Genomic DNA, 13,129 nt, shown 5'->3' on the forward strand with positions numbered 1-13,129 from the left:
ATCTTGATTGAACAAAATGTTTCATCCAACAGCCGGCATAAAGAGTTACGCGGTTTTCTAACGGAACAATGATATGAAGCAACAGTAAGCATTGCACAATATGACATATTCGATATAGGTTACACAGGAAGGAATACGAATCTACCAATAAGGCAAACTTTTCAATACCGTAGCATGTAAAAGGTTATCACCGTACGACAGCAATAAACTTTCGTTGAATGCAATGTTTTTTACTCTACGTACGAAGCCAAAGGTCGCTTTACTGGCACTAAATTATGCAATCTAAGACAATTCATTCACATTGTTTCGTTATCTTTCAACGAGTTTAACTAACCTTTTACGGATACTATCGTAATTACGAAGCAACGTCGATTTATTCACGCAATACATGGGAAATGAATCATCGATACAATGAAAATTTTGAAAAGATTTTAGAAAATAACAATTTCGAAATGTTACTATCTTCTGTCTGCTTTTCCAACACCTCGTTTCCCTGAAAATAAATGTTTTGGCATTTTCGTGCCGATGAATCGATCTGCTTCTCCTTTCAATCCCTTTTTCGCGATTTTTTTTTTAATGGCTCTATGGGCGATGTAATTCAACTTATTCTTCATTGTCGAATTCTTCACGCCCATTTCATCGCGAGCAGGTTTAGAGCTACTTCTTGATCGAGGTTCGGACTGTAGTCTCATACGTTTCCTAGCTGGTTGCGATAGAGACCTTGCACGTCCTCTGGTCTTGGTAAAGTGCGCCTGTTGGAATTTAAATAAATAATCATATACGCGAATCTTATACACATTTCGTTCCGTTACATATCGTTATTATTGGTATTTATTTTGATTATATTTCGATGCGTCACTCACATTTTCTGTATCTTCAATATCGATACCAAGATCTCCCATTTCTTGTTTCAATTTCGATACCGATCGGTATCGCAATTTCGCCGTAGCTGTGCGCGGCATTACAGGCTTTGTAGAAGCCTTCAATATCCGGCCTTCGTCTTTCATAATGGCCTTCTTTTCTCGAATTTGTTTTGCCATTTGTGCAATTTCTTGCATCGTATTGGACAACTCACCCCCTTCATAATCATATATTCCAGCATCTACGCGATGCTGCTCCTCTTTCTCCAGGTCATTTAATTTCTACCATAAAGAATAAAACTAAAGTTCTATCCAAGCAAAATGTCATACGCGTGTTTAAAATGAATAAATATTGTACAAACATTAAATATTTCTGGATCGATGTAATCAGCGATATTGTGTCCTTCCCAAATCTCTGGAATAACATCATATTTTTGATCGCCCTCGATGTCATAATTCTTCTTCAAATTAACAACGTAATCGTCTCCCATTTCTTTCTCTATTTCTCGCTCTAATTTTCCTCTTAACTTTATTCCATCCTTCCTCTTTCTTAAAACGGTCTCAGGAATACAAGGAGCGCGAATTTTATCATCTCTCGGCACAGGTTGTGCAACGTGTAAACGATTAAGCAGTCCCTCTACCTGCAGTCATAAACGTTCAAGAACTTGAACCAGTGTTTCAACGCCTTTTACATTACTACAAAGCAACGCAAAAGGTGTTTAAAAAATATTTAACTTACCTTTTTCGTTCTTATCTTCTGATCAACACGGAAAGCTAACAAACGTTCACACGCTTGTACTTTCACGTCCATTACACCAAAATCAGTAATTGTACTCATTTCCAACACTGGGACATCTTTATCCTCCAACGACTTTAAAAGAGCTCGTTTTTCGGGCGGAAGTTCATCCAGACGCAAAACATCCACTTTATTTGCCACAACTGTCAAAGGTTTGTTAGCAAACAAAGGTTTAATGGATTCAAATAATTTCACCTAGAAGATAAGAATGTTGAATCTCACTTGAATAAAATGTACACTTTGGTTAGCTATGGAGCCAATACTTTACCTGCTCGTCTAAACTGTGTCCACATTGTTCGGAGATATCGCAAAAGTAAAGAACAGCTGCTCGTAAATGCGCGAGTGCTGTTATTGCCTGCATTTCTATTACGTTTCTTTCTTCAAGTGGATGATCTAGAATTCCAGGTGTATCAACCACTTGCCATCTTAAATATTTGTAATCCGTATGACCAACGTATAACGATTTTGTAGTAAATGCGTATGGTTGCACTTCAACATCAGCGCGAGTTATCTGAATAGAATAATTAGCACAGTTCATAATGTTCCTTGGGCATAATGTGCATACATAATTTGTTAGTAATTATTAAAATTAAATTACCTTGTTAATGAAACTGCTTTTACCCACATTTGGGAAGCCACATATTATTATAGTGCGTGTATAGGGATCTATACTAGGTAATCGGGCTAAATGCTGACGAACTTGCTCCAAATATGCCAAATTTGCTGCTTGCCTCTTCATAATTGTTGCCATACGACCTAAAGCAGCTTTTTTCAACTCTTTACATCGGTAAAGAGAATCTCCGTATTTCATTAAACGGGCATAATCCTTGGCTACACTATTTTGACCATATATGTGAATTTCATTGAGAAACAGTGATAATTGAAAAAATACTATTTCAATATACTTACTTGTCGATTAAATTTCTTGCTACATTTATTTGACCAAGAGCTAGTTTATAGTGGTCTTTATCATAAAGGACGTTCATTAAATCGGCATAAAATGGATGAACATCATCTAGCTTAGGAAATTCCTGTATAATTTGAGATAATCTCTCATGAAAGTTTTGTTGCGTAAATTTCACTTTACGCAAATAAAATGCACGTATTCGTGCAATTTTATAATTTTTGTGTATAACGGTCGGAGTTTTGCGTTGAGTTTTTGATAATATTATATCAATAAAGTCCTAGACAAAAGGGAATATTCATTAAACGAAATTTGAACTACAATTGAATTAATTACCAAATAGAAGATTAAAAACAAAGTTGCTAACCTTTGCGGTGGGTACAACCGTGATTTTCTTGAAATTGTACAACGCCATTATTAAGTTGTTCTTTCNTTCTATTAAAATCTTACACTTGAATAGTTTGTAAAAACTGTTCAATGACCAAGTTTAAGAGTAAAATAAGTAAAAAATTCAGAAAGCGTATGCAATCACATGTACAAACCGAAATTTTATATCATTCACAATATGAACACAACTTTAGTTGCGATATCAGCGCTCTGGCGGCAAACGTAAGAGACTAATGGTACTCTCAGGTGCTAGTTACATGTTACATCAAATTACACTAGAAAGGTTACATTTACACCAAACATTTCTTAAATCACTAGTCCCTCGCTAACATAATTTAAGAATCTGAATGTAAAATTAATATTGAATTTCTTGGTTCTTCTTTGGACTTGCGTAAAAGCTAGTATATAATTTTTCAATTTACTGTGCTCTTCCAAACTTACGTGTACATAATGTATAGGTATGAGACTCGCATATATATTAAAAACATACTTATTTATATACGTACAGCTTAAATATTTAACATAAAATTTATTCAGCTAATAACTTTTATTAAAGAGAAAAATTGAAAAGTGGTGTTATATTCCTTCGTTAATTTTGTTTAGATATAAAATACTGTACGATTAAATAAATAACATAAATTTTGAATTTACGAATCGTTCGCGTAGCTCATTGAACGATAGTGGAAAAATATTTGACGAGTTTATTATTAACAAATATTTAGAATTAGCTGGAATGACCGTAGCCAAAACCTCGGTCATATGAACAGGTCTGAACATCTCTATACCGAAAGCATGGACGAAACTGTCTGCTTTTTGAGTCGAAAAAAGTCAAGTTGAAGGGTAAGAAAAGGTCTCGTTCTATGTACATGCAACATGTATATACATACATGCGTACATATATACGTGTACATATATAAATTCTATGAATGCTCAGACAGAGACAGACACTCCACTCATTTTATCTGTCTTGCAGAACGAGACCTTCTCGTGTCCCCCATCTTGAACATTTTTCACTCAAAAGACGGACGGTTTTCCCTAGCGAATGTGACTGTTTATATGATCGCGATCAGAAACGATAGAGAGGAAGAACAACCACCGATGAATGGGGAATTTCAATAATTTCAAAATCTTCCTAAATCAATTATCGGTATTTTTGTGTTAAGTAAGAAAACGTTGTACATGTTGATGTGGCATTATTAGTAAAAAGAAAAATTGAAATAACAAGAAAGTAAAATAGAACCCAAGAAGGAATGCGTCATGTGAGAAGTAAAATAATTTACGAACGATCATTAGCCACCGAGAATTAAGCTGATTCGTTCCGCCATCTTGAACTATACCGTGCTTTATCCTGGCAAAATATTCTGTTCAAGGAGGGAACCACGCAAGGAACTGTCAGTACATGTATACATACATCTGTAAATTCGTATTACGACGCGTGCCTTTCCACTTTCGTACCTCAATCGAACGAGGTACAGACTAGTTTTATAATTCAGATGTCATTTTTACCACTTACACCACATCTGCCGATTTAAATAGTAAATTAACTTTTACAAAAGTACACGTAGGTTACACATTTAAATCCGTATTCGTCTTAAGCTTTTTTCAAATTTTAACTAATATTACAAGGTTAATGCGAGATGTATCTTCACTATAGTAGTTTTATCTTACAATTATTCGATAGCCTGGTTATTGTGCAACTTATATATTAGATTGCATACAAATTGTAATTTACAAATCAGTGATCAGGAAGATTTTTAATCGTGTGGAATATCACTTTGAAAATAGGGAGGAAGAAAGATCTTTCGATCGTCTGAAAAGGTATATGATTGCTAGCTGCAAATTTGTATTCTTTGTTTAAAAACCTAATTAATTTTTTATATCTCTTAACATGTATATTGTATTCATTTTATTTGGTTTTCATTCTTATGATATATTTCATTAAAATCTAACTTTCATCTATATTTGATTATAACTAGATATTAATGAAATATAAACGAGACAAGTTGATCCATGTAATGCTTCATGTTATTTACTTTCTAGTTTTTACAATTTGTAATTGTCAGCAGTACGCATACAAAATTGTTCAGTACTTTATGTATGAACAAAATTTTGAACAGTACATATAATTACATCAATTTGTTTCTTGACTTTGTGAATAAATCTTAATTATAAATAAGAGTATTTTATGTTCATCACTTTTTTCCATTGCTATTTTAGTTCACAAAATAGATAACATCTGTAGCCTTCAAGACAATGTTTTTGTATGCAGAATAAGCAGAAATGGAAAACAGCTTTATAACGGAAAATGTACCTTAAGTGAAAATAATGTAGATAGCTTTGAAAACATGAAATACTCAATGTTGCAAGAACAAGAATACGGGGTAGGTTTACCTCAAAATCTGGTGTCCAGTGAAATGAACCAATGTGTGATGGTCGATACAGATCCTATGGAAGTAGAAAGCAGCTCTTTGGAGGAAGCTTCTGTGGTATCTAATCTTCCTCTTTTATTTGCCAATGGACATCCAACGTCATTGGAAAAAATTACTGTGGTAAGAATATTACTTTTTATACTTATACACTTAGAATGAATTTTAAGTAATTGTGTGATAATGAAACTTATATTTTGTAGTAAATTATTAGTAGTGTAAATATTATAAAAAATGTTTGATTTTAGACACAATTAGAACGTTTTGTTACATTCATGGTTAAATGCTCCTTGGGTCATGATACTAACGAAGTGATCAGTGAGCCCAGGTGGTGGCCAAAAGAAGTTAAATTTTCAAATCCTTTAACAAGACCTAAAAGAGTAAACGATGTAAGTTAATTATCTCAGTAAAAATATAATGATATAAGTAATTGTTTCCTCAATGGTAAGGTATTTAACTTTTAAAATGTACATTATATTTTAGAATTGGATGGCCAATTTAAAAAAATTAGTATTCAGATGTTATACATACCATAGAAGTGAATATCTCTTACGTTTTTGCTCATATCTTGCACGGTACTCGCAAGAAGATCTACAATATGTTAATAATTGGGACTCCACAACAAGTTTGTATCACAAAAGTACTGGCAAGCTATTAGTGACATTTCGCAATGAAAATATGGTTTGTTCTTCTATTCACATCTTACTTTGCTTTGTAGAATACTAAAAACTTTATAAAAAATAAATAAGGAAATTTTATTTCAATTACAGAATTATGATAGAACTTGTGAAAGTTCACGAAAGAAGTTGTTATCTTGTAAAGGAGTAATTTCCTCCTATACGAAACAGCAACAGCATTCCGTTATGATGAATCATACACCAACAGGAGATATTTATCTATGTGATAATTGTGATGCGGAATTTATAGGCCTAGAGAAAATGAAGGTACACACATCAAATGCGTGTGTTTATATGAATTCTAATAAAAAAGATAAATGAAGTTAATAGTAATTTTGTATATTATAGGAACATGAAAGTGTATGTTATGAACAAGAACATAACGGAAGTAATTCTCGATCTACAACTCCGGACTTGTCGATTGTAGAGCCTGAATTAAGGCAAAACCAGTTCTTGGAATATTTTCACTTGTGTTCAGTGAAATCGAAATCAGAAGCGAAATCAGAATCGAAATCGGTTGAAATTCACAATGATGCTACAGTTAATAATAACAATAATATCATTAGCCGAACTTCCCGCCGTGTTCGAGGGTTTGTAAATTTTACAAGATGTCCGACTATTCCTTTTTCTTCTCCTGCTGGTATATTATTAGCTAAAAGATCCAAGGCAATGACAGAAGAAACGCAACAAGAAAGGCTAGAAAGGATAGAAAGACACCTCATTGCTCCTGTCTTAAACAGCTCGTCTAAACCAAAGTGGTTGGAAGCGGACGTTGATAACGATAAATGGAGTGTTACATATAAACCAAATCGAGATAAACTGGCATGCGATTATGTGCACCAATATAAATTTATAAACTCTGTTAAAAAGAAACCAAGTAAGTGCGTAATCTTTGGGGGAGTTTCATAGAGTTTCGTTTTCCTTATTTCTACGTTTTTTAAATGTTATTATAATATGTTTTTTATGATATATATAAGAACTGTTCTTTTCCTTTTTAGTGTTGAGCATACAATCACAGTTATTGTATGTTGTTTGTCGACCTGTTTTTGTTATTCTAAATCGACTGACCCAGGAACAAATACATGATTTTAAACAAAATCAACCAAAATATCAATGTCTTATTCAAAATGTTTCTATCGTAAGCAAGAAAACGATAACACATAATGAAGGAAAAACAAGACCAAACGTTCCTTCAAAACGTAAAGCTCCAAGTGATGAAAGTGACATAAACACGATGAAAGAAAACGTAGAAAAGGTAGTTGGCAATGAAATTATCAATGTAGAATTAATTGATTTTGGATGTAAAAGTTCTTCTGGCGAAAATAATACGGCTACCATTCATTCAATTAAAGAGATCGCATCGTGTATAAGACCATCGGAAGCGATTGCAGTAATTGATCTATGCTCTTCGGATGAGGAAGAAAATACATGTATTCCTGCATCTTCGAACGAAAATAAAGATTCAATAAGTTGTTTATCTCGTGATGTCAAAGATGTAACAGAATCATTCTTAGAAAAATTTTCTTCAACTAAATTTCAGTTAAAACATGAAAAATGCGAGTGGCTATCGGATAATATTTTAAATAACGATGTTGAAAATTATACAGACAAGTACCATAGTACAATGTTAAATACATTTACAAATTTATCCCCAATCCTTAGACCAGCACCATAAAATAATGATTATTTAGTATATAGTATTCATTGTATGCGTGTTACATTTATTACAATATTTATTATTTCACTTTTGTATGATTTTAAAATGCGTAAAATAATGTTACATCATAATGTTTTATTATTTGCAGTAGACTGTTAATCATTACAAGGAACTCTCAACTGTAAAGTAACAAACTCGGTATTTTCATTAAAGGGAAATGTCAAATAATATTTGTTATATAATAAAAAATAAGCCTACGCATTTTGATATATTATATACTATAGAGAAAGAGAAGAAGTTAAGGAAAAGATAAATAAAATGGAGATGAATTGTTAATTTTCTTTATGATCAACTTCGTTAATGTACCTCATTGCAAGATGATTGTATTTGTATTTCGTTTCCATTTATATTTTGACAAAAATTTTTGTCTCACTTAAAAATGCATATATATTTAAAACCAAATAATAAATTACACTTTTCATTCTTGTTTCTTTTTTGATTTAACGATCTTTTTCATTAAAAACGATAATAATTTTTCCTTCCAATCCATTTCAACACGTTTTAAAACTAATCTTTTAGTTGAAATGTTATGAAGTGGACCAAATGCTAAGGCAATTGCTGTACAGGCTAAACAAATTACATTGTACGGCATACTAAAATCAGGCGTTGGTAAACTAACTAGTAAAGATTCAGTTCTTAGCTGAACCAGATAGCCTTCTCTTGAAGCATTGAAACTGAAAATTTAATTATGCTTTAGCAAAACTTGAGTGTTAAATATTATACATGTGTATTATTAATTACTAATGTAGACATTTTTAACCTTGATGTTATGGTACTTCCATCGAGTGGTAACGCAGTATAATTTCTTGCAATTGGAAGTAATGCAGTGATTATAGCAGGACCCATGTAAAACCCATGATTTGCATCTGGCGGGTATTCTTGCCACTTAAGAAATGAATAATCCATTTCTATAGAAAATTTAGTTACTGATTGCGGTGGCAAACGTAAAATAAGTTCCAAATAGTAAGGACTTTTTCGTTCCTTGCCTGGTAGATAACGCTGTGTCACTATATACAAAATTTCAACAGATCAAGACAACAAAGAAAAGCTCACAGAAACAAAAAAAAATACAAATAATTACAATGAATATATCACTGCCCATGATGAATACAATGATATATGATATATGTGAATACAACTACTCACATGGTATAATATTTTTTGCCCCACAAGTTATTTTGACAGAATGTAAATATACTGGCAAATACCATGGAATACTTTCTAATAAAATAATATCGAGTGTTTGCCAGTAATTATTGTAAATTTTTGTTACTAAACTACCTCTTTCTTGTCCATATCCTGTAGAAAAGAATTTTTATTTTGCTATTTCTCCCTACATATGTACCTATTATAATTTAAGTAGTATTACAAACCAATGACATATCTATTTGCATATAGAATTGAAGGATAATTTAAACCAGCTGTACGAGTAGTATTATATACAACTTCAATATTAAATATTCCTTTTGAAGAAAGCGATCTAATGTCATAAACGGCTATTTCATTTAATTGTCCTCCTCGAAGACTAACGATCTTCGCTCTTGGAGGAGGTATTAACTCATAAACTTGATTAGTATTATTATTAGATATGTCAATATATACATTGCTTAATGTAGCAAGAGGGCATGCCCCTCTAATACCCATTCCAAAAAATTTTCGAACTGACCAATTCTGAAGGAAAATTCATATGAATACTACAAATTTCTTATAACATACAAAATTTTGTTAAAGTTTTACCTGTGATACATCGGTTATTGTGTCATATATCAATGAAACAGACTGACGTAACTCTAATGATGTTTTAGTACAGATTGTGTTTGAGCATATAACTCGAAAATGTACTCCAATGGAATGATAGTTCGTGTTGTGAATATAAGCAGAGTTTAATAAGGTTGCCAAGCCTTTCTATTAAAACATTATATATATCAGTATCTGTTACACAAAATAAATACAAGTCTCTGTTTTTCACATATACCTTAGAATTACATGGCAATAATTTTTTAAATGGTGTTAAATTTTCAGTGCAAACTATTTCTTTTGGTAATGATGAATAGCGTAAATGACTAGAATTGATACTGTGATCTACAACCCCTGTAGGACGGAATGTAAATTCTGGAGACATACTGTTTGCAGGATTAACAAAATTCAAGGAAGCGCAAAATAAGCCAGCTAGTGCATTTGTTAAACCTTTCCACTCATCATCAACACTATAACAATAAAAAATAATTTTGTTATTAATATCATTCATACAATTTTTAGAGTAATACATTGTGTTTATTAAGTTCAAAGTGATATTCTACTTATTAACATCTTTGTGGAACCATGAATATATTTCAGCACCAGGACCAGCATCATGATAAGGATATCCCCATTTTTGATAATTCCATAATCCTTTGGTTAATGTAAGATGTAATTCATTTACATTGTGACGACTTATAATTTCACCGAGTCCTCTTGGAAATAAATGAGAATGTTGAACTGAAATATTAACTTCCACTTGCATAAAAAAGAATTTTATATTTGGTAACTTATGTCTTGTAACTTACATGTTGTTATGTCTTTTGTGGTTTCCCATACAGTAGTAAATTGAAAATATGCATAGACATGATTGCTTGGTAATGGTTTTAACATTAGTTCTTCATCAAAGAAATCATTTTGCGGATACACGCATTTCATAAGGGTGACAAGGATAAAAAATGATGGTATTTTAAAATGCATCATCATCAAATGATTTTGATATAGTTCAATTTAATATTGCTTTAACTATAAAGTAATTTTCAAACATTTTATATCTGTTATAACAGAGAAAAATAAAGATTTAGATAAATAAGTAACATCTGCCTTTTAGTACATTGAATAAATCATATTTAATTCAGTTATGAGTAAATGTGAAAATAATATAAACATGAGATCACATATTATGGTACATTATACCAAATGCTATTAAATCTTTCTTAATTTTCAGTCAACTAATCGGTTAACCGGTTTCAGTCAAATATTGGTTGTTCAATACTCACAAATGACAACAGAGAGCATATAGCTATGAATTAACTAATCTGAAAATTCGTATTTATATCAATATGATATCGACGAATATAATTTTTCGTTTAAAGGCGAGTTTTCATTATTACAGAGGATTAAGATAATATACCGTAATTCTAATGAAAAGTTTTTGAAACAGTTGTATAATTATTTCTTTATTTAAATTTATTTCTTAAATTTTAGGAGAAATTTGTTTCAGAAGAACTATCGTTTTAGTGGAAACGTCCTTTAAGGATCGATAATAGTGACAGTATTATTCCATTATATCACTTGTGACGTACGTCAAATAAAAGGGACGTTTGTTTTATTATAAAGGACTGGAAAAATATATTGTTTTTTAAACATGGAATCAGAGGAAGGGGAAACATATCCGAAACAAGGAACGACAATACGTAGTGAAAAGAATGCAGCTATCGACTACGATGAAGACAGAGTAAGGTTAGAGTTAATGAATCCTGTGTAAAAAACTGTTATTTATATTTGCAAAATGTGATTGATCGAAAAGGACAATACTAGGGACATTAACTATAATTATTTCAGCTACATGAGATGACAGCATCATATTCGGAAATATCATTCGATTCACAATCATCTCCACCCGTTTCGGAGTTAAGATCGCTGATCGATTCACCAGATATTGATGGAACAAAATTTTTAGATGGTAGCCTAGAGAAAATGAACGGAATTGGTGGTAGACCAGACCAGCTAAATTTAAGGAATAGAGGATCTAGTCCAATAGAGGACGACGATATAGATCCCCCAAGTTATCACAAAGCCATGGGATATTTGCAACTTGAGGGGACAGTAATGCAAGATGGTGATATGGTACTGTTTGTTGCGGAAGATTTAGAAAACAAAATTAAACTGTCAAGTCCTGTAACAAAAAAGGGAGAAACTCCATCTTTTCCGGGTTCTCGCAGTTCCACTCCCTGTTTGTATAGGCAAGCCTTAACGCCTCAGGTGCCTCTTCTTGATCATAATGTGTTAAATGAATTAGAGATGGAAGCGAGAAAAGTGGCCACCTCTGTTGATGCATTAACAGAAAATTTGGCAGCCATTTTGCATAGTGTAAATTATCTTTTCCAATTATATTTCTTCTTTTTTGCTTTGTGAAAATTTTTCCTTTCATTAAGTTTTCAAAGGGTTTTGCATCAAAGTTACTTTTAGGCATCTGCACTCACCGTAGGCTGTTTAGAAACATATAGGGATGCTGTTTGTAAAACGTGCGATGCAGTGGATCACAATATTAAATCGATGTATCAGCTAATGGCAAAATGTGAAGAATTATCGAAATCAATGGGACCTGTATATAAGCTAGCAGAACAAATGCGAGTATTAGAGTATCTGTCTTTACATTTGTATTATGTATTCCATTTCTGTAATCATACTAACATTTATCCGTTTTCTCAACTTTTAGTAAAGAGATGAAAAGGATGTTGGAGCTATTTGAGAGTGCAATGAATCTGTAATTTATAAAGGGAAAAGATTTTAAGCTTTTACTCTAATATGTTTATGCGATTAAAGCTCTTGTCTGTTATAGATCATTTTGGAAGTTGTCTCACTTTTTAAATTGTTTAGTTTGAAAAAACATATATTTGCTGAAATTCAACATTTGTTCCCTTTACACAAATATTATTACGTTGAATATATCGTCACAAATGGAACGCAGGAGTATTTATTTGATACAAATAAAAAGCTAGACAAATATGTTTATTTAATTATGATTTTGAGTGCCAGAGGCGTCTTTGATAACTTCCATTATCTACAATTGATACTTGAATAACTATGAGAATCAACAACATGGTCCTGACTGCCTGCCAAATCCCTTGTGATTTTCAAATTATCTTGCATCCCAACTTAACCTTGATCAAATCCCGAGGATTCCAAATGACACGATTTTATCAATCATTTTTATGAATCATAAAAAGACTTAAAATCATATTCGTATGATATCTTTTTTTTGGACAAATGGTTTTGGAAAAAATTACTTCTGGGAAGTGAATGATGCGAATGTATCCTAACAATCTTTTCACTCGATATACTCGTCGAAAAATAAGAAAATAAATTCCCTTGATATATAGTCCTGTATATAGTATAGTAAAAGATATATAGTCCTTATTTTGAAGAGAAATACTGACTTTCAACAATAATGTTTTTTCATAATCTTGCATGTATCATAAAAACATTTATTACAACGGATTTTATTATCCTAATGTACATAATTTAATTAAATGTTGGCAATGTTAATCAACCCTTTAAAACATGTATTTTTTAACCTTTAAATATTAATTGATATTTCGAATATGATATGCGCATAGTA

General features: G+C 31.8%; 4 protein-coding genes across 16 annotated transcripts; 2 read left to right on the forward strand and 2 right to left on the reverse strand.

Moving 5' to 3' along the window:
- Positions 1-355: 355 nt before the first annotated feature.
- On the reverse strand, positions 356-2,986 carry LOC122575237 (nucleolar GTP-binding protein 1-like). The gene is made up of 8 exons (XM_043743941.1): positions 2,928-2,986; positions 2,566-2,840; positions 2,255-2,492; positions 1,925-2,167; positions 1,600-1,851; positions 1,223-1,501; positions 864-1,142; positions 356-752 (listed from the first exon to the last, which is right to left on the reverse strand). Exons 1-8 carry the CDS (start codon positions 2,973-2,975, stop codon positions 459-461), a joined length of 1,908 nt encoding a protein of 635 aa, XP_043599876.1. The 5' UTR covers positions 2,976-2,986; the 3' UTR covers positions 356-458.
- A 396-nt stretch (positions 2,987-3,382) lies between these two features.
- LOC122575163 lies at positions 3,383-8,043 on the forward strand. 11 transcript variants are annotated; one of them, XM_043743821.1, is made up of 10 exons: positions 3,732-4,206; positions 4,318-4,416; positions 4,629-4,765; positions 5,217-5,496; positions 5,622-5,762; positions 5,857-6,054; positions 6,144-6,317; positions 6,399-6,927; positions 7,049-7,305; positions 7,856-8,043. In XM_043743821.1, the coding sequence occupies exons 1-10, from the start codon at positions 4,198-4,200 to the stop codon at positions 7,856-7,858; spliced, it is 1,827 nt and encodes a 608-aa protein (XP_043599756.1). In that variant the 5' UTR covers positions 3,732-4,197; the 3' UTR covers positions 7,859-8,043. The 11 variants fall into 11 exon arrangements, with proteins under 11 accessions (XP_043599703.1, XP_043599684.1, XP_043599756.1 ...); XM_043743812.1 differs by lacking the exon at positions 7,856-8,043 and adding an exon at positions 7,403-7,556; XM_043743749.1 differs by having other exon boundaries at positions 3,731-4,206; positions 7,049-8,043.
- Positions 8,044-8,064: 21 nt separating this feature from the next.
- Positions 8,065-10,909, reverse strand: LOC122575302 (GPI transamidase component PIG-T). 2 transcript variants are annotated; one of them, XM_043744080.1, is made up of 9 exons: positions 10,785-10,909; positions 10,314-10,559; positions 10,068-10,245; positions 9,743-9,974; positions 9,505-9,672; positions 9,141-9,438; positions 8,914-9,066; positions 8,528-8,774; positions 8,065-8,441 (listed from the first exon to the last, which is right to left on the reverse strand). In XM_043744080.1, exons 2-9 carry the CDS (start codon positions 10,489-10,491, stop codon positions 8,186-8,188), a joined length of 1,710 nt encoding a protein of 569 aa, XP_043600015.1. In that variant the 5' UTR covers positions 10,492-10,559; positions 10,785-10,909; the 3' UTR covers positions 8,065-8,185. The 2 variants fall into 2 exon arrangements, with proteins under 2 accessions (XP_043600015.1, XP_043600022.1); XM_043744087.1 differs by lacking the exon at positions 10,785-10,909 and having other exon boundaries at positions 10,068-10,220; positions 10,314-10,487.
- A 109-nt stretch (positions 10,910-11,018) lies between these two features.
- On the forward strand, positions 11,019-12,516 carry LOC122575440 (BLOC-1-related complex subunit 6). Of its 2 annotated transcripts, none has more exons than XM_043744359.1 (4): positions 11,019-11,242; positions 11,350-11,877; positions 11,977-12,137; positions 12,227-12,516. In XM_043744359.1, the coding sequence occupies exons 1-4, from the start codon at positions 11,153-11,155 to the stop codon at positions 12,276-12,278; spliced, it is 831 nt and encodes a 276-aa protein (XP_043600294.1). In that variant the 5' UTR covers positions 11,019-11,152; the 3' UTR covers positions 12,279-12,516. The 2 variants fall into 2 exon arrangements, with proteins under 2 accessions (XP_043600294.1, XP_043600302.1); XM_043744367.1 differs by having other exon boundaries at positions 11,087-11,247.
- The last annotated feature ends 613 nt before the right edge of the window (positions 12,517-13,129 follow it).

The sequence above is a fragment of the Bombus pyrosoma genome, linkage group LG2, assembly GCF_014825855.1.
Source record: "Bombus pyrosoma isolate SC7728 linkage group LG2, ASM1482585v1, whole genome shotgun sequence".
NCBI lineage: Eukaryota > Metazoa > Arthropoda > Insecta > Hymenoptera > Apidae > Bombus > Bombus pyrosoma.